The following is a 19,061-nucleotide window of genomic DNA, read 5'->3' on the forward strand; positions in this document are numbered from 1 at the left end:
GGGACCACTGGAGATTAGCCTGGAAGTGAGTAGGGACCCTGGAGAATTGGAGAGGGGATCTCGAACAACGTGGAGCCCGGGCTCCGCCAGAGTGGGTACCGGTGCTAGTCCCGTCCTTCTAGGAAGTCGGGATGCTGGCGGCCTGGGACAGGCACGTCTCTACGCCCTCCAAGGAACTTCTCAGACTTAGGAGACGTTTCTGCCACTGGTCCCATAGCTCGGAGCCACCAGTCCTGAATCCTCTCCGAAGAATGGTTAGAAACGGTGATAAAGCAGAGGTGCAGGGGCGTGGCTGCAATAGGTTGAAGCGATTAGAACCCGGGAGTGGGTTTTAAGAGGGAGTGGGTGACAATTTCAGAAGGGAAGGGAAACAAGAAGGCGTTAGCACACACTCCTACACAAGGCCATTTTAGGAAAGCGCAACAGCCGATTTAGCGCCCAGTTTTTATTGCTGCGAAGCTCTGTCTTGCTTCTTAAAAACTAAAGGGGAGTGTCTGACTTCTTTCTCAGCCAATCGGCATCGGCTCATTTGCATAGGCTTGTATCAAACGTTCACAAATCCTAGAAAGAAAAATTTGAGGGCGTTCTTTAGAATACTGTTTTTCCCTTTGAAAGTTACAGCGTGCCTCGTCGCTTGTACAGCAATAGGGGTTAGGAAGCCCCAATCGGAGCTCACCCTCACCAATAGTGGAGTTAGTGGCTATGCCGACTTCTCCTCGGGCTCACATTCCCTAGTGTAACAGCTCTTTTAGAATTTGTCTAGCAGGCTTTCCGGTCCTCACCGGAAAGCCCCCGCGTACGTCGTTTATAACAATAGAATCCTTTTCATTGGGGTGCGGTACTTTTCGTTTGCTGGCCTTGTTAGGTGCTGTGTGTTCTGTTCCCGAGAGTTCGTAGTGGGGAAGGTTCGGACGCTTCCGGCGTCGACTGGTGCAGCTTCCCTTCCACCCTCTCCACCCCCACCCAGCTAGAGAGCCTGTCTAGCAGGCGGCTCGGTGCTTTTGAGCGTTCTCAGAGGCGCTGCACGTGCATCTTTTGTCCTATGGCGTCCGCCTCGGCCCAGACCGCCTCTCTGAGTGCGGAACAGGCCAAGGGTGAGAAGCCTCTGAGTAACCGGGTGGGCTTCCTTGCGGGAGGAGGGTGCGGGCGGGAGGAGGGTGCGGGCGGGAGGAGGGTGCGGGCGGGAGGAGGGTGCGGGCGGGAAGAGCTGGGGCGAGAGATGTGGCTGCGTTCGCCGGGAACTGGGGGCGCGCGGTGCTATCCTCCCGCTCTTAAGAGAGGTCCTTTCCTCTCTAGAGGGAGGGATTTGGGGCCCTAGTTCATCGCGTTAGTACCGTGTCAGTCCACTAATTCCCTGCTCTCTTCCCTGCACTCTCGGCTGGGCCTGTCGGCGGTGCTCTGATGCCTACCGGGACTCCCGCCTGGGATTCATCTGCCGCACAGTGGTCCTGGCCGAGGTGATCCAGGCGTTCTCGGCTCCGGAGAACGCCGTGCGCATGGACGAGGCTCGCGACAATGCGTGCAACGACATGGGCAAGATGCTGCAATTCGTGCTACCCGTGGCCACGCAGATTCAGCAGGAGGTTATCAAAGCCTATGGCTTCAGCTGCGACGGGGAAGGTGGGTCGGACGGCGGTCGGGGTGGACTGGGTTGGGGAAAGGGCGATAGAGCCGTCGTTCCCTTTCTGGCCACACGGCGGCAGCCACAATCTAACAGTATTGGCACTCAGAGATCCAGGGTCTAGTGTGAACCTGAGCCAGGCGAAATCCTAAGTGTATTTTACAGTTATCATTGATTATACTATTATCCTATTTTAAGATGAGGAAACAGAATCTAGTAATAAACTGCCGGAGGTCACAGCAGAGCTGGACCTGAACCCCTTCTCGTGCAGAGATGTCTGCATAACAGCACACTTCTGCAGCCCCTTCAAGGTGTTTCAGCTAATCTCTGAGGGCTAGCAATTCAGTTTCTTTGATGAGGGCGTGGTGTTTCCCGAGGGTGTTTATTGATTCAATCCAGCTGGCCCACAGCCCTCCTGTATCCTGGTCATAGACCGGTGATCTTGTGGGCGTGCATACTTTTGGGTCTTGTGATGAAATTGCTAAAATGGTTCACCTGATAGTGAGAATCACAATGCTTTGGGATATTTTCATTCACTGCATCCCATCCAGTTGTGCCTGGTGTAGACCAGGAAGTGGTTTATCGAAACCTCACAGGGCAGAGGCCTGCATGTGTCTTGTTTGGCAGACAGCTACCTGGCTACCAGAGGGGTGGCAGCCAGTGACTCATGCTCACACTGCCTCCAGCCACCGTCTCCCGTTCTGTCTTGGACTCATCTGTCCCCTGGGGTTGTGGGTTAATTCTCCGCTCACCCTTGCAGGTGTCCTTAAGTTTGCCCGCTTGGTCAAGTCTTACGAAGCCCAGGATCCTGAGATTGCCAGCCTGTCGGGCAAGCTGAAGGCGCTCTTCCTGCCTCCCATGACCTTGCCACCCCACGGGCCTGCTTCAGGTGGCAGCGTGGCCGCCTCCTGAGTTGGCCCTCCCATGACACTGCCAGGGAAGGGAGAACCTTGGTGTTCTGGAAGATAATAAATGTGCCTGATACTTAGCCTTGGTGTCAGTCTTTTGTGACCCTGACAACCCTTGTGTCCTGGTCCGGTTCCCTTTGCCTTTCAGGCCATTCCATCTCAGTCCAGATCCTTTCTGGGATCCAGGGCAGGGTGGGAGGATGGGCTGGCCCCCAACACCCCGGGTGGGTGGGCCTGCACCGGTGGCACCTCCTCTGAGGAGTGGGGCTTCCTGAACTTTTCCTGAGGCTTCTAGGCTTCTGTGCCCTGAGAGGCTTCCCCATTGGCTGATGTTCCCCTGGCCAAGGTTACTTCCTGATCTTTGCCCCCACCCACCCCCTCCCGTTCTGTCATTTTGTCTGCTGAAACTCCAGGTGGCTCCTCCCCTCCCGAGGGAAGGAGGCCCTGGACAGGCAGGCAGAGCTGGGGCTGCAGGGAGAAGCCAGCTGCTGTGGGCGGTCTGAGGCCAGCCCCACCCCACCTGCCCCTTTTCCAGGGACATTTAGTCCAGGGGCTTGTCCCTGTGGTGCCTTTGGCCTGGTGGGCAGCCTTGAGAGGGAGGTGGCTGAGTTCTGAGTGCTCTTCCTCACCTGGCTTGAGCTGCTGCACAGCTGCGTCCCCAGCTTGGCCCCGCCCCCTGTGGCCTTCTGCCTGTGACTCCCCACCCCTCTGGGGAGATGCTGTCCCACGGGTAAGTCCCCTGCTCCACCTGGGCGCCACAGTCTCCTGATCTTCTGGGAGGGGAGGGCAGTGTTCATGCTCACTCCTGACAGGTATGTGCCCGTGAGTGTGATCTGTCCCTGTCCCCTGCCTGGGGTCTGCTTCCTGTCCTACTTACCGCGTCACCCAAGATGCCAGGAGCTCCAGGCTCATTCACGCACCTCTGCCCTGCTCCCCCCAACCTTCTCTAGCACTTTCCCCCTGACAGATGACACTTATTTTCACCATTGTATTTCTCTCTCCACCCTCTGGTCCCTGCTTCTGCCATCTACTTAGGACCTGTCCCCCTGGGTAGCCCTCATCACCTGCAACATTACACGTCTGCAAGGCAGACCTGAGAAAGCTCCCTAGTTCCCACTCAACTTCCCAACGTCCTTCATTCCGCTTTCCTTCAGTTTCCCTTCACACTGCGTCCTCTGCATCATTCATCCCACAGATACCCACTGAGCGTCCAGTATATGCCAGGGGCCTTTAAGGTGCTGCCAACACTGTAGCAAACAAGACAGAATCCCTGTGCTCACGAAGCTTCACTCCAGGGGGAGGCGACAGCCTGCATGAAGAGCCATCAAAAAGGATAATTGCAGATTTTCAGACGTATTACCCAGAAAATGAAACAGTTTCACGTGGCCAGCAAGTGACTGGGGTGCCAATGGCATCTGTAGCTGGAGGTCAGGGAGGGCTTTCCTGAGCAGGTGACATGGGAGCTGAGACCTGGATGAGGAGGAAGAGCCAGCCTCCAGCCTCCAGGCCAGCGCCCCTGGGCAGAGGGAATGGGCAGTGCAAAGGCCCCCCTGTGGGAACAAACAAAGTAAGACAGTGCCTGCAGCAGAGCAGGCCAGTGGGGAGGGAGCCAGGGCCCGGGCAGGACCAGGCCTTGCTGGAGTTTGTGTTTTTTTGTTTTTTGAGGCTTTTGGGGGGGGGGTAATTAGGTTTATTTATTTATTTTGATGGAAGTCCTGGGGATTGAACCCAGGACCTTGTGCATGCTAACCATGTGCTCTGCCACTGAGCTATACCCTCCCTGCCTTGCTGGAGTTTGGATATTCCAGTGAGGACCAGCTTGGTGGGTTCGTGAGTTGGAAGGTTGGTCGCCCTCAAATCCTCAGGTCCTTGCTTCTCACTCTCACACCTGCCCCTCCTTTCCGTGTGCCCTACCTCCCCCAGGTGCACGGGTTTTTTCCTTCAGCCCTGATGACCAGGTTCTCAGCCAGTCTTCTGGTCTCTGATCCCTTCCACACACCTGCCTCCATCATTTTCCTGCCAGACAGTTGGCCAGGCCTCTCTTGGTACAGAATCCTTCCTGGGTTGCTCAGCTGGGCCCTGTGAGACCCTCTGCCATGGTTCCCAGCCTCTCAGCAGCTCAGCTCTGCCACAGTGCTCTGCTCAGAGCATCCTGGGCCTGCCACCTGGGTGCCCTGGCCAATGTTGGGTCTGCCAGAGCACCAGCCCCTCTGGCCTCCGTTGTGGGCTGAGCGCCAGGCCCACCTCTTCCTCCAGCAGCAGGTGGTGTGGTGGGAAGGGCAGTAGACTCTGGTGTCACACAGAGTCTTGGTTTGTCGTCTTCCCACTCACTAGCTTGTGACCTTGGGCAAGTAACTTCTCTGAGCCTTAGTTTTTGTTTCTAAAATTGGGCTAGCAAGACGTACAAAATAGGGTTGGCATGTGGATTAATAACATCACATGAAAGCTGTTTGTGCTGAAAGTCTATTTTCTATTAGCTTTTTATGGCAGCATTTGGGCAATCTTGTTAAGCCCATTTATCAGGTAGGGGTCCTGAGGCTTGGAGAACTTCAGTAACTTTCCAGCGATTATTTCACTTTGTGCTTCCAGACTGCCTGTCTTTCCACATCATCATTGAGCTCCACCTCTCCCTTTATTTCCTTGCTTCCCAGGTAAAGGATTTTCTCTTCTGAATTAGTAGGCACTTATTTTTGCAACTCTCAGCTTCCTCGAGCCTGTTTTCTTTCCCTTAAAAAAGGAATCGGGAACGTAACTCCCACATCACAGGGATGTTCAAGGCCCAGGTGGGATTGTGTGTGTGCACTTGCTCTGCGAACTCCAGACCCTGTGTGTCATGGTTATTATTTATTTTCCCGACAAGGGACAGCAGAGACTGTACACCTTAGTGTTCATCTTCTGGCTTGACGTCTTTCAGAGGAATTCCTGCCTCTATCATGGTCAGGAGTTTCTGGGTGGCTAGTAGTTTCTCCCCACTGAGTGGTTTAAGCCCCAGAAGGAGAGTGGCCTGTGGCCAGGGTGCAGCGGGTGTTTAGTGCTGAGCATGGATCTGCAACTTCATGTGTGGTTGGGATGCTGGGGCCACGTGTGGTTATTTGCAGGTCTGTGTGTAGATGGACATGGATGATGAGGTGTATGTGGTGGGACTGTGTGTGCATAAGTGATGCTTGTGTGTGCATGTGTGTGTATTTGACAAACAGGGTGTGGACATGCAGGGCCTGGCTGGGCTTGTGACCATGTATGTGCATGGGGACTTAGGAGCTTGTTTATTGGACATATACTCTGTGTGTGTCATCGTGCTAAAATTTGACAACTTGGAGGTGAGCCAGACTGGTGGTGGACCCCACTGTGGTAGAGGCCCACACTCTTCCTGCCCCCTGCTGTGGGAGGGAGTTCATGGTCTTTCAGGGCAGCTGTCCAAGACTGAAGGTAGTCAGTGTGCAATAAACAGACCAAGCAATGTCCCCAGGGCACCAGAAAGAGGGAGAGAATGTAGCCCTTTTTGGGGGCAGGGAAATTGATGTTTGATGTTTCAAAAAAATGATAAAGTCATTATAAGAAAAATAGACTTCTGCTGGGCTTGAACATTTTGTTATTTATTTTCTCTCTCTCTCTTTTTTTTTTTTAATGGAGGTACTGGGGATTGAACCATGCTAAGCATGCACTCTACCATCGAGCTATACGCACCTCCTACTTTTCCTTATTTTTTCTGAGGCATAGCGTACATGTGAATATTGAGCATACAGTCTGGTGATCATCGCATTCACTGACATCCGTGTATAGCACCACCCCGATCACGACGTAGAGCATTCCCAGCCCCAAGAAGTGTCCCAGAAATTGCCATCTCCTAGTTTCCTTATTTTTATAAAGGCAATGCATGCCCATAATATAACCTTCAGAAAGGTGGAGAGGAGAAGGGAACGTCCCTCCCAGCCCTCTCCTCCGGCCACCCAGCCCCCTGCCCTAGGGAAGCCAGCTGCAGGAGTTTCTCGTCAATCTTTGGTTGGGCTTCTTTCCTCCTGCTTTGGTTTGGTGGTGCTTGTGTTTGCATTTGGAATTACTGGAAGTATCATGAGCTTTTAGTATTTAGGGCTTCTCCAGGCCAACCAGCCCTGAGAATAAGCCACGGCAGGGCCTGGGCCCCCAGCCCTAGGAGACAGGCCCCAGGTCAGAGTCCAGGGCTTTGGCCAATTCAGACCAGACCCCTTGGCAAGAACCTACAGCTCAGGCCTAGGGTGGATGCACCCATAGGGGCTGGCGGCTCTGCTCCCACCTGCTTCCCTAGGTCTGCTTTCCCCCCTCCAATTCCTTTCCTCACCCAACTGCAGGGTTGGGGCAGGGGTGGGGGGCAGGCAAAGCCTGAGGATGAGAGGCAGAGGAGATGCCAGCTGGACAGGGCTGCTCAGGGGTCATCCCTCTGCCCCTGGGCACCTCTTCAGATGTGTGTGTCGGGGGTGGAGGGCACCTGTCCCTCTGTGGGCATCTGCACTGGCTTGAAAATCAGGGAATCTTCCTCCCACTGCAGCCCCAGTTGAAGTCTCCCAACCTCTATTCTCTGAAGCCCGGAGGCCTAGCATACAGTAGCTAAAATCACTGGCTTTGGAACCAGACCGTCTGGTTTTCATCCCGTTGCTACCACTTACTGACTGTGTGACCCCGGGCGAGTTCCCAACCCTCCCTGAGCCTCAGGTTCCTTGTCTGGAAAGTGGGGATAATGAAGCCACCTGCTACATAGGGCTACTTTGAGGAACAGGTCAGATAAGGGCCATAAACAACGTAAGCATGGTGCCTGGTAAACAGTCACACTCCACTAATGATAGATGTCACCATCACTGTTATTACTGGCTTGGACCAGAGAAGGCTGTGTGGACACAGCTGGTGGAGCAGGCAGAGATGGCATGTGACCGTGTGGGTTCACAGTACAAGCGTGATCGTCTCCCGGAGTGGGCGAGGCGCACCAGAGTCCTTGTTCGTGAGACGCTGTCCCGTCCCGGGTGTGAGGTGCCAGTGCCAGGCTCCTGAGGCCTTTGATGGCAGACGTGTGGGAAGTGGGCCCCGTCCCCACCCCCACTGCCACCCGGCTCTGCTTCTCCTCGCTCTGCTCTAAAACGAGAAGTACAAGTGAGTTCCCCCAAGGGGTCGGCCGCGCCCCTTCCTGTCCCCGCCCTGCCGGCTGCCCCAGGCCAGTGGAGTGGCAGCCCCAGAACCAGGACCACGGGCGGCGAGGTGGCCTGGGTGCTGCGAGCCCGCAGGCTTTGCCCCAGCGTTCTCGGCCTGCCCAGACTCAGCGGCACCCGCTGCGGCCTGCATCCCCTCCCCCGCTCCGGGGACACCCCCCCCCCCCAGGATGGTGAGGTAAGGGCCTGGGATCCACCATAGGCAAGAGGCAAGGTGCCCCAGGGCCCAGGGGACCTCCCCTCACTGCCTTCCCGGCCCCCCAGGTGGTTCCACCGAGACCTCAGTGGGCTGGATGCCGAGACCCTGCTCAAGGGCCGCGGGGTCCACGGGAGCTTCCTGGCTCGGCCCAGTCGCAAGAACCAGGGCGACTTCTCCCTGTCCGTCAGGTAGGTGGGCCTCAGCTCCAGCGGGAGCCAGGACTTGGCAGCCCCTTCTGGTTCCCCAGGCCCTGTATGTGTCCGCCCATCCCTGCCTGCGCTCCACGCTCACTCGGGACCCCTGCCCATCCCCCACCCTGGCCCCACCTCGGCTCTCGCACCCACTGGCCTCCCTGCTTGACGCCCTGCAGGGTGGGGGATCAGGTGACCCACATTCGGATCCAGAACTCGGGGGATTTCTACGACCTGTATGGAGGGGAGAAGTTTGCGACGCTGACGGAGCTGGTGGAGTACTACACGCAGCAGCAGGGCGTCTTGCAGGACCGCGACGGCACCATCATCCACCTCAAATACCCGCTGAACTGCTCGGACCCCACCAGCGAGAGGTGAGGGGCTGTGCACCCTGGCCGGCCACCCGTCGAGGGGGCCTGGACTCGACCCTGCTGCCCCTGCCTCCCCATCTCTGCTCCTTCTCGGGGCTCAGCGGGCCTCCTTCTTCTCTGTGATCCTGGGGCCCATCAACCCCTGAGGAACAGAAGGTCATCTCGCCTTTCTGCAGGGTCCCTGTCGGCCGGCAGCCCAGGCCCTACTAGTGACAGGGCCACTCCTCGTGGCCACGTTTCCTAGCAGGCCAGCTCTGTTGTTAGAAAGCTCTTCTTCCTCCCATGGACCAGAATCTCCCTTCCTGTGACTGTTCCCTTCCCCAATACCGGTTAAGAGAGTGAGAGGCTGGTGTTGAGGAGGAACATAGGGATACTTAGTGCCTGTGCTCAGCAACCCTGTGGGGGTGGGTCTGCCCTCTGGGGCTGAGTAGAGCTGGACCAGTCCCTTGACCAGAACACAGACCATTGAAAACTGTATGATAGGGTCACATGTGTAAGGGGCCTAGAACCTGGATGCAGGGTAACACTCATTTCCCTACCATCTTTTTAGCTCCAAAGATAAGGTCCCCAGGATCGGGCTAGCTACTTCCCATGTGGTCTCCCCTGTGCACAGGCCGGGGGTGGGCACATACTCAGCCTTACACCGAGGCTCATTTTAGCAGCCCCTATAAAGGGGGAAGGTGAATAACTTTTTTTTTCCGCACACTTCTGGGGCCAAACCAACTTGCCCTTGTCCGCTAGTTGTGTATTGCTTGTTGAAAGGATTCCGAACCTTGATTCTGTCAGTTTTCAATCTTTCTGAGATGCATGCCTCCCAACTTGCATCAATACTTTCATTCAAGTCACTGATAGAAACTTAGAACTGGATGACGGCTGAATGAAGGCTAAGAGGCCCACCCCTGGAGACATCTTTCCAGTGGACATGAAGCCTCCTCTTCTAGGAGGGAAGCCATATTGATGACCTTGCTGGTGGCTGTACTTCCTTGGTGTCTGACCCCTCTGGCCCCTTTCCTGCAGCCCCCCTGCAACATTCACAGGGATTTCCCACCCAGACCCTCTTAAACTCCTCGTGGCCTTGCCTCCTCCTTGTCCACAGTCAGGATCTGCTCTGCTGGCTGCTGGAGGAGGATGGGTTACCTGAGACCCCGTACAGGAGGAGCAGGTTGTGGATGGAGCTGGAAGAGGCTTGAGCTGAGCAGACCCCCTGGGGAAGAGCCTGAGGCCTGTGCTCTGACTGGGGCTGGGAGAGGTCAAGGACAGAGGGAATGCAGACTAGGGAAGTGACAGTGACTCCAAGAGGCCCTTTGGGTTACCCACGCCAGGAGGCCAGGGCTCACCCCTGACCCTAGGAGTGTGTGGGGAAGGCTCTTTCTCCAAACCTCCACTTGTATTCTTGGCCTTGGCAGTGGGCCCTTCTCCTCTGCAGGAATTTGCATTTGTCCTCTCAATGGCTAGCTCTCTGCCTGTGGTCAGCCTGACATTTGCATGGAGACTTCCTCATCCTGGGGCCTGGGGGAAGAGGGTTAGCCCCCTCCCCATTGCCCAAGGCAGGGGGAGCCTTGGCCTACCCCTGGGTAGTGGGATGGGGTGGCTCGGAGGGGGGCTCCTGGACAGGGTGGGAGACCCTGGAGGTCTCTGAGCTGCAGTCTCCTCTGGGCAGGAGTGAGTTGGGGCGGGACAGACTGGCCCCCTCCCTCCTTCCCCCCATTCCTGCGGTTGGAAAATGCCCCCCTTCCCCTGGTCCTTGGGCTGAGGAAACCTCTCAACCTCACTTCTCACTCTCTCCCCAGAAGGAGTTTTGTGTTTTTTCCATCACGTGGTTTCCTGTGGGGCTGGGCATTGTGGGGCTACAGTTTCCTCCTGGGAAGGGGGTGTGCTTTGGGGAAAGGTCCTAGTTCTGCTTTCTGCCCATCTGAGCCCCACTGAGCCCCTCTGAGCCCCAGCGTCCCCTTGAGTGACATCATCCTGGGCACCCCAGAGCCCCTACACCACTCTTTACCCAGAGGGGGGTTGTCTGCCTTCTCTGCCCCCCGGGGGGACTTCTCCCCATTGCGCCTCCCTTGTGACTTCCGTCTCTCCATCCCCATCACTCTCTGTGGTTTGGCCTCTGTCTGCGTTTCTCTTTCCCTAGCCCAGCCCTGTCTTTCATGGAGACCCTTCCTGGGTTTCTGCCCTCCAAATATTCTGGATCTGGCCCACCTTTCTACCTTTGTCTTAAACTTTCAGAGGTGGACCAGGTTAGAACTCCTGAGCTTTGCCTCATATCAACAAGGGCTTTGGGTTAATGTGCAATCACCCAGCCTCAGTTTCTTCATCTGCAAAATGGGTAGTACCTACCTCTCAGCATTTTTGTGAGAGTCATGGGCCGACATACGGTGGTGGATTTGGAAACATCTAGCATGGGGCCTGCACATGGCGGGGACCGGATTTCCTTGCCCTCTCTGTTAACGTCTGCCCAGTGCCTGCCCCTGGCCTAGATCTCACCTTCTGGATGCTGCCTTCTCTAGGTGGTACCATGGCCACATGTCTGGGGGGCAGGCAGAGACACTGCTGCAGGCCAAGGGTGAGCCCTGGACATTCCTCGTGCGTGAGAGCCTCAGCCAGCCTGGAGATTTTGTGCTGTCTGTGCTCAGCGACCAGCCCAAGGCTGGCCCCGGCTCCCCACTCAGAGTCACCCACATCAAGGTCATGTGTGAGGTAAGGCATCCAGGCAGTGTGGAGGTCCTGTTGGGAGCCTCTGTGCCCACAGCATGGGCCGTGGGGAGGGTCAGCCTGGGCTTCGGTGGGAGGCTGAGGGTCCAGGGAGGGCAATTTGGGTCCTGAGAGGTGGCCTGACTTGACCCCACTCAGGGTGGCCGCTACACGGTGGGTGGTTCAGAGACTTTTGACAGCCTCACGGACCTGGTGGAGCATTTCAAGAAGACGGGGATTGAGGAGGCCTCGGGCGCCTTCGTCTACCTGCGGCAGGTGAGGGGTGGGCCTGGCTGCCGCCTTCGTTCCCCGAAAGGAGACGTGTGAGCTTCTGAGACCAGAAAGCAGCTGACTTCTCACCCTCCCATGCCCCAGCCATACTACGCCACGAGGGTGAATGCGGCTGACATTGAGAATCGGGTGTTGGAACTGAACAAGAAGCAGGAGTCAGAGGACACAGCGAAGGCCGGCTTCTGGGAGGAGTTTGAGGTGCGGGATGGGGACCCACAGGACACAGTGGGTGGGGCCCGGAGCAGACCCTGTCCCCTCTCTCCCCACCCCTCACACTGATCTGCCCAAGTCCTCTCCCCCTGTAGTCACCCCTCTGCAGGGGCTGGTGCTCCATTTCCCCCTCTCACCCCTCAGAGTCTGCAGAAGCAGGAGGTGAAGAACTTGCACCAGCGGCTAGAAGGGCAGCGACCGGAAAACAAGAGCAAGAACCGATACAAGAACATCCTTCCATGTGAGTGCCTTCCCCGGGGCAGCCTCCAGCCCTCCCCCACCAAGCAGCGTCCATTCACCCAGGAGACCCCCTTCCCCCAGCCGACCTCTCCCATCTCATAAGGTCTCTAACCTCAGCTCAAGGAGGGACCCACTCCCCACCCCAACAGAACCTCCCCTCCTCCAAAAAGCCTCTGCTCCCAATGAAGCCTCCTGCATCCCACCCCAACCCCATACAGATGCCCCACCCCTGCCGGCCCACCTGCTCTGAGAGCGCAAGGCATCTGGGCAGGAATTGCCTGGGAGCTCAGGAAGGGTTTGACCCAGGCCCTTCTCTCGTCCTCTCTGCCCACCCCCAGTCGACCACAGCCGAGTGATCCTGCAGGGACGCAACAGTAATATCCCTGGGTCTGACTACATCAATGCCAACTACGTCAAGGTCTGGTGTGCCCGCCGGTCACTTGGGAGGGAGGCTGAGCTCCTGGACCCCACTCATAGGGGTGCTGGGCCCAGAGACATGTGGACAAAACTCATGCTGGCACCTTGGGTGGGGGTGAGGGTGGCGGGAGTGCAAGAGGCCCACAGTCCTGTGTGTCCCTGTCCTCGCACCCAGAACCAGCTGCTAGGCCCCGATGAGAACGCTAAGACCTACATCGCCAGCCAGGGCTGCCTGGAGGCCACGGTCAACGACTTCTGGCAGATGGTCTGGCAGGAGAACACCCGCGTCATCGTCATGACCACCCGGGAGGTGGAGAAGGGCCGGGTAAGCCGAGCCCCACGCCGCCCCACCCCTAGCACTGCTTGGCCACTGCCATTAAGCCAAAGAAACTTGGGGCACCTCAGAGGGCAAGGGTCCTATCTTATTGGGAAACTGGAGAATCAGGTCTGGGTACACGCTGACTTCTGGATCCCTGATTCCCACCTTGGGCTCACCTGACCACCAGGCCCAGGTGTCCAGTGGCTTCTCTCCTTAAAGTGTCCCCCTGCCCTGCCCCCACCCGTGCCCCTCCAGGCAGCAGCCCCTCCTGTCCCTGGGGCCTCATAAATCTCTCTGAAGTCAGCTCCTCCTCCTCCCCCACCGCCCAGCTATCACTTTGCCAGCAGGCTGCCCCCTCTGAAAACCCTTCAGTGTCTCCCACACTCCCAGACCCAGCACTATGGCCTGGTGGCTGCCCTCCAGCCCTCGCCGCCTCCAACCAGCCAGGCCCCTTCAGGTTTCCGTACCTCTGCCCGAGCTCATTTCTGCTAGGAGATGACTTCCTCTCCCTGCACTATCTCTGCCTGGCAGACTCCTCATTTTCCAAGACCCAGCTCAGATGCTCCCTCCTCTGTGAAGCCACTCCTGATTTCTTCCATTGCCTTGAGGGAGAGTTAGTCTCTCCCTCCACAAGGCTCCTCAGTGGCTCTGGTTCCCTGCTCCCCTGTCTTTCTCTGTGCTCCTGGCGGCACAGGTGCACCGGCGGCACCTTGTTGGTATTTGTGACTCCAGCCTGCTTCTCTTCAGGTGCAGGTCTTGCTGCCTGTAGCAGGCTGAGCCCAGGCTAGCTCCTAAGCCAGTTCACCCATTCATCCATCAGATGCTGACGGGGCCTGCACCAGGGGCGCAGGTCCTGCTTCGGTGCCTCAGTCCCCACCTCCACCCTCCCTTTTCAGAACAAATGTGTCCCATACTGGCCAGAGGTGGGCTCTCAGGGTGTTTATGGACCCTATGCTGTAACCAACTGTGGGGAACACGACACAGCTGAGTACAAACTCCGCACCTTACAGGTCTCCCCGCTGGACAATGTGAGTGGCCCCCACCCCTGCCCCTGGCCCAGGGCCCTCCTTACACCTCTTCTCTTCGGTTTGGTAGAATGAGGTCATGTATGGGAGCAGGGGATACTAACCCTACGTACTTGGCCCAGGGGGACCTGGTTCGGGAGATCTGGCACTACCAGTATCTGAGCTGGCCTGACCATGGGGTCCCCAGCGAGCCTGGGGGTGTCCTCAGCTTCTTGGACCAGATCAACCAGCGGCAGGAAAGTCTGCCTCACGCAGGACCCATCATTGTGCACTGCAGGTGAGAATAATAATAATAATGACATTAGTAATAATAATCTAAGTAGTAGCTGGCAAGTGAATACGGCTCAGTAAGTGCCATGCCCTATTGTAATTCACATTACAGAAAACTGCAAACAAGTGTGAAATTCACATACTTAATACCTCCCCTGGCCCCCACCTCTTCTGGGTTCCTTGATGGCTCCGACCCACGGGTGGAGCTTAGCTTGAACCGAGCCCACTGTGATCCTGTGTCTGGGGGTAGCTTCTCAGACTTCCCTGGATGTACCATCTAGTCCACCCCTGCCAAATACAGACTCGGAAATGGGCCCAGCCTCTTGCCAGGTCACTGCTGGTCGGTGGGGGAGCCTGGACGGTAGACCCAGATCCTGCTCACTCCTGTTTTCTCACACATGCCTACCCAGCTGGGGTTTCCTCTTGGGGTTGGTGTGGCTCCCCATTTGTTCTCTTCTCCACCTGTAGCCCTGGGCGGGAGGCTGAGGCTTCCTCACTGCTGCTCCGTGTCTCTCTTCCCGCCAGTGCCCCCAGCTCGGCCCCAGGGTTGCGCAGGGAGGGGGGATGTATCAGGAGGGGCACAAGCATCACTAGCTCCACTGGGGACCCTCGCGTTCATGACCAGGAGACCCTGTTCCTGTTAGAGTGGGGAGTTGAGGGGCCAGCAGGGAGAAGCAGGGATCCCATCAGGCCTGAGGGTAAGAGTCCCACAGATGGGGCTGCCCAGCTCGGTCTGGCCTGGGTGGGTGGGAGACAGCGGGCACAGGGTCCTGGACAGAGACTGCCTTTTTAAATACCAGCTCCTCCACTCACTGGCTGTGTGATCTTGGACAAATTACTTCGCTTCTCTGACTCTCATATTCCTCATCTGTAAAATCAGGATCTCCTAGGATTGCTGTGAAGATTAGATTAGGTGAGACCCCCCTCACTGGGTCTGGCACACAGTAAACCCTTGAGAAGGGAGCTGTTAGTGCTTGACTATCTCACTGCAGGTGGGGAACGGGAAATGGGAATCTGCCTGGTCCTTTTCCCTTCCAGCTCTCTCCGTGTGACTCCAGGCAGTGAGGGCTGGGACTTCCTCCTTCTTTCCACTGTGTGTCCTGGGGCAGGGCTGTGTGGGCTGAGTCTGGTGGTGCCCCCACATGCTGTCTCAGGGACTCTGCCTCCTGGGGCAGGCCCATTGCCAAGAACCATCCTGTTGCCCGTGCCCCCCCCCCCACCCCATTTCTTGAAATCCCCATGGCCTTTATTTAGACATTACAGGAAGGAAGTGGGTGAGGGGGGTTATTTTTGACAATCTGGGTTTGAAATTAGACAGTGCGACTCAGGGCATTGGCCTGACAGGCCCAGCCGCCGATGGGGTGGGACTGGGTTCTATGTGGGGTCCTGAGGCTCCTGGGGTCTGCTTGCCCAAGGGTGGCGGCAGAAAGTGGGGAGAAGGGAGACTTCCTACTGCACTGCTCCCCCAAGTTTCCTGAGCCCAGTGGCCCCGTGCACTGCTGTCTCTGGGTTGCCCTTGCACGCCCGCCGTCAGGGTCTGAAGAAAAAGGGAAACGGAGCCTTGCAGAAGAGACCTCTCAATTCCGGGAGGGAAGCCTCGCTCAGGCTGGGGAGGCCCAGAGTGCCTGGGGAGCAGGCCAGACAGAGGTGGGACGGGGTCCTGGATCTCCCGGTTGGGGAGCAGAGGAGGTGTGGAAGCAGGCAGTAGTGGGGGAGCTGGGTGCTGGGAAGGAGGAAAGTGATGGGTGTTTGGGGGGCAGTGTCTAAGCACTTGAGAGGCAGGCCCTCCCCCCCCCCCCCCCAGATCCCTTGGCTGATGTGACCTGCAGAGTTGGGCAAACTTCTGCCCTGCTTGCCTGCCCAGTGACCTGGTTCCTGCATCTCATCTCACTGCAGCCTCGGTTCCTTAAGCCCCGCCCTGGTTGGCACTGAGCACTGGGCTCCCCCTTACCTTCCCACGAGGTGGAGGTGCGGGCGAGGCCTCTGACGGCGGTGCCCCTTCTCTCCCCAGCGCCGGCATCGGACGCACAGGCACCATCATCGTCATCGACATGCTTATGGAGAGCATCTCCACCAAAGGTGAGGGTGACCTCTGGGGGACGCAGGGGCGGGTGGGTGAGCAGCCCTGCCACCGTGTCCACCTATGCCGGGGCCTGACATCCTGCTGCCACCTCCGCCAGGCCTGGACTGTGACATTGACATCCAGAAGACGATCCAGATGGTGCGGGCCCAGCGCTCAGGCATGGTGCAGACGGAGGCGCAGTACAAGTTCATCTACGTGGCCATCGCCCAGTTCATTGAAACCACCAAGAAGAAGCTGGAAGTCATGCAGGTGCGGGCAGAGCAGGGCCTTACAGGGCCGCGGTGGGCAGTGGGCATTGCCTGGTGCCGCTGGGACCACCACCCTCCCACCACACCTCTTCCCACAGTCCCAGAAGGGCCGGGAGTCAGAGTATGGGAACATCACCTACCCTCTAGCTATGAAGAATGCCCACGCCACGGCCTCCCGCACCTCCTCCAAGTGAGTGGCCCCTGCCTGCCGCCTCCCACAGCTGCTCCTTCCTCGCCTCCAGCCCGACCCGTCCTTTCCAGGGAGGTTGGGGTTCGAATTCAAGCTTGGTTCTTCCAACCTGTGTTCACAAGTGAGCGCCCTCCTGGTGGGGCCTGTGCCAGGGACTGGCAGTACACTGACACGTGAGATGGAACTCCTGCCTCTAGGGGCTTCTAGTCTAGTGTCAGGACAGTCTAGTGTCGCTTTCCTGGCCTCAGTTTGCCCACCTGTGAGATGGCGTGGCCCCAGGGGCTGCTGGTGCTGATTGATCCGCCCTGTGTCCTGACTGCCACCCTCATCCACCCCACCCGCAGACACAAGGAGGACGTGTACGAGAACCTTCAGAGTAAGAACAAGAAGGAGGAGAAGGTGAAGAAGCAGAGGTCAGCAGACAAGGAGAAGAGCAAGGGCTCCCTGAAGAGGAAGTGAGCCGGGCGCGTCCAGGGGCGGCCGAGGTACCGCTCCTCCCTGGCCGGCCCGCGGGGCCCCCTGCCTCCAGTGCCCTCCCCTGGATGGATGGGGTGGCTGCAGCCTCACCCTGCCTTCCTGCCCAGACCTGCATTGTGTCCCCTTCTGGGTCCCAGTCACCCCCTTGTTCCTTCCTCCCCTCTCTCTGCAGCCGCAGCCCATCCATCCCTGCAGAGGCCTCCAGTGGACGACCCACAGCCTGGACCTCAGTGCCTGCCCCCATTCTATTGTAATTTAAATGGCCGTGTCCCCACCTCCCTCTCCCAGACCCTGTACATAGCTCAGCAGGGCCCCGGCGGGGCCTGGCCCTTCTTCTGCTGTAAATAAAGCCCCTAGGATCACCGTGTGTGTGGGTCTCTAACTCCGTGCGCTTGGGTGGGAGGGGAGGCAGGCAGGGGAGGCCGTGTTTGGGCACAGCTAGGCCTTCTCGCCTGACAGAACTGGTTCTGGCCTCTGCTTGATAAACGAGGACTGTGAGCATGGGGCGGCTTCCGCAGTCTCCGTCTCTTCCCTTTAAAGTGGAGGATGATCTGGAAAGGGCAGTTGTGAAGATCTTTGAGATCAGGGATGTTGAACACAACTGGCAGCAGTAATTCCTTACGCACTTGCTCTGTGGTGGGCGCTATTTAAAAAGACTGCAGCATTAATTCAACCGAGGTACCGCATCATTCCTATTCTACACTGAGAGAAATTGAGGCTCAGATAGATTAAATAACTTGCTTAAGGTCACAGGACTCATTTTTTAGAAAACCTTTTTTTTTTTTTGGAGGGGGAGGTAATTAGGCTTATTTATATAATTTAACAGAGGCACTGGGGATCGAGCCCAGGGCCTCGCGCTCACTAAGCACGCAGTCTACCGCTGAGCTGCCCCCACCCTCAAGGTCACGGGGCTCTTGAGCAGTGAAGCTAAGATTGTAACTCAGGCCTTCTGACCCCAGAGCCCGCATTCCTGGATCCGCAGCCGGGGATATCCCCGAGGGGAACACAACCACATTCTCAGGCCTGGCTTCTAGATCCAAGAGCTAAGAAGATGGATAAAGGCCATGAGCATAGGCCTTGCTCCCTGAATCCCCTCCCTGCTGGGCACCAGGTGCTCACAGGAGCGCCCTGCTTTTCCCTTCCTGGGGCTGCTGCTACAATTTTGCTCCTGGTCAATGTTTTATCTTTTCTCACTCTTCCTTCCCCTGTGTCCAGAGTGGACAACAAGCCATTCTTTCCTTGTGTTAAGGCTTTATGTCGATTTAAAACGCTTGTCTCCTGGGGAGGAGTCTGTGAGAGGCTCAGACTTAAAAAAAGACCAGCTCCCTGTTGCCTGCCTGGCTAAGCAGTGGGCGTCCTGAAGCCAGTAGGCTGGGCTGTCACTCAGCCTACTCTGTCTTTGTTGAGTGCCCCGCCGTGTCCCAGGCACTGGAGCGGTGCTGGGGCGTGATGGGGAACCCGCCAGTGCCCATCATTGTGGAACTGAGGAGACTGGAGAGGAAGACAGCCAGAAACAGTCCACACAGAAGTACAGAGAGGAGTGAAGAAGGATGTAAACTAAAGGGAGAGAGTGAGAGTGCAGAGCTGGGATTGGGCCACAGGACTGCTCAGCTCCCAGGAGCTCTTGCCCTCCAGGGGGTGGCTGGGTGGAGCGTCACCTGTGGGCCTCAGGGCCCCTCTCCTGGCAACGCCCTTTCTATCCCAGCTTGAACTACACAAAAGAAAGGCAGGTCCCACCCCCTCTAACGGCCCTTGGGCTGACAGCCCGAGGCTGGGACCTAGACTCTCCAGGGCTGTGAGGTGGGTCCAGGAACAGCTCTGCCTGGCAGGGTGCTGGGTCCCTCTGGGGAGCAGAGTGTGGTCGGTCCTCCCCGCAGGACTGGATGAAGGCTGGGGGCCGAAGGAGGGCAACTCAGAACTTTGATTGGCCGGGTCAGTGCTGATGCTCCTGGCCAGCTTGGGGCTCTCAGCAGGGGTGGGCACCCCAACACTAAGGGTGAGGACAAGGAGGTGCCTGTGGGGACCCGCCTGCCCTCCACAGGCCCAGGATGTCCAGCACAGGTGCCCTGGGTCAGGGCACAACTCAATCCCTGCTGAGCTGAGCCCTCTCTGACCTCAGGGTCTCTGGGCCTCCAG

General features: G+C 57.6%; 2 protein-coding genes and 1 non-coding gene across 4 annotated transcripts; all 3 read left to right on the forward strand.

Moving 5' to 3' along the window:
* The first annotated feature begins 728 nt into the window (after nt 1-728).
* On the forward strand, nt 729-2,609 carry C25H12orf57 (chromosome 25 C12orf57 homolog). Its single transcript, XM_010990826.3, has 3 exons — nt 729-1,094; nt 1,444-1,620; nt 2,382-2,609. Exons 1-3 carry the CDS (start codon nt 1,043-1,045, stop codon nt 2,531-2,533), a joined length of 381 nt encoding a protein of 126 aa, XP_010989128.2. The 5' UTR covers nt 729-1,042; the 3' UTR covers nt 2,534-2,609.
* On the forward strand, nt 733-794 carry LOC116150409 (U7 small nuclear RNA). Its single transcript, XR_004134170.1, has one exon. It is a non-coding gene; the product is annotated as a U7 small nuclear RNA (small nuclear RNA).
* A 587-nt stretch (nt 2,610-3,196) lies between the features above and the next one.
* On the forward strand, nt 3,197-17,292 carry PTPN6 (protein tyrosine phosphatase non-receptor type 6). 2 transcript variants are annotated; one of them, XM_010990824.3, is made up of 16 exons: nt 3,197-3,259; nt 7,968-8,090; nt 8,273-8,467; nt 10,972-11,161; nt 11,315-11,431; nt 11,531-11,644; nt 11,801-11,897; nt 12,235-12,314; nt 12,489-12,638; nt 13,529-13,660; nt 13,780-13,934; nt 15,939-16,006; nt 16,108-16,259; nt 16,357-16,448; nt 16,793-16,933; nt 17,098-17,292. In XM_010990824.3, the coding sequence occupies exons 1-15, from the start codon at nt 3,246-3,248 to the stop codon at nt 16,905-16,907; spliced, it is 1,794 nt and encodes a 597-aa protein (XP_010989126.1). In that variant the 5' UTR covers nt 3,197-3,245; the 3' UTR covers nt 16,908-16,933; nt 17,098-17,292. The 2 variants fall into 2 exon arrangements, with proteins under 2 accessions (XP_010989126.1, XP_064335073.1); XM_064479003.1 differs by lacking the exon at nt 3,197-3,259 and adding an exon at nt 7,709-7,881.
* Nucleotides 17,293-19,061: the final 1,769 nt, after the last annotated feature.

Source organism: Camelus dromedarius, chromosome 25, assembly GCF_036321535.1.
Source record: "Camelus dromedarius isolate mCamDro1 chromosome 25, mCamDro1.pat, whole genome shotgun sequence".
Classification (NCBI taxonomy): Eukaryota; Metazoa; Chordata; class Mammalia; order Artiodactyla; family Camelidae; genus Camelus; species Camelus dromedarius.

Bases quoted from the DNA above. Each gene is read 5' to 3' on its own strand.
- PTPN6 (XM_010990824.3), top strand. The intron at 8,091-8,272 runs GTAGGTGGGCCT...GACGCCCTGCAG, and splicing joins GACTTCTCCCTGTCCGTCAG to GGTGGGGGATCAGGTGACCC. The intron at 8,468-10,971 runs GTGAGGGGCTGT...TGCCTTCTCTAG, and splicing joins TCGGACCCCACCAGCGAGAG to GTGGTACCATGGCCACATGT.
- C25H12orf57 (XM_010990826.3), top strand. From the start codon at position 1,043: ATGGCGTCCGCCTCGGCCCAGACCGCCTCTCTGAGTGCGGAACAGGCC. The intron at 1,095-1,443 runs GTGAGAAGCCTC...TCTGCCGCACAG, and splicing joins GAGTGCGGAACAGGCCAAGG to TGGTCCTGGCCGAGGTGATC. The intron at 1,621-2,381 runs GTGGGTCGGACG...TCACCCTTGCAG, and splicing joins CTTCAGCTGCGACGGGGAAG to GTGTCCTTAAGTTTGCCCGC.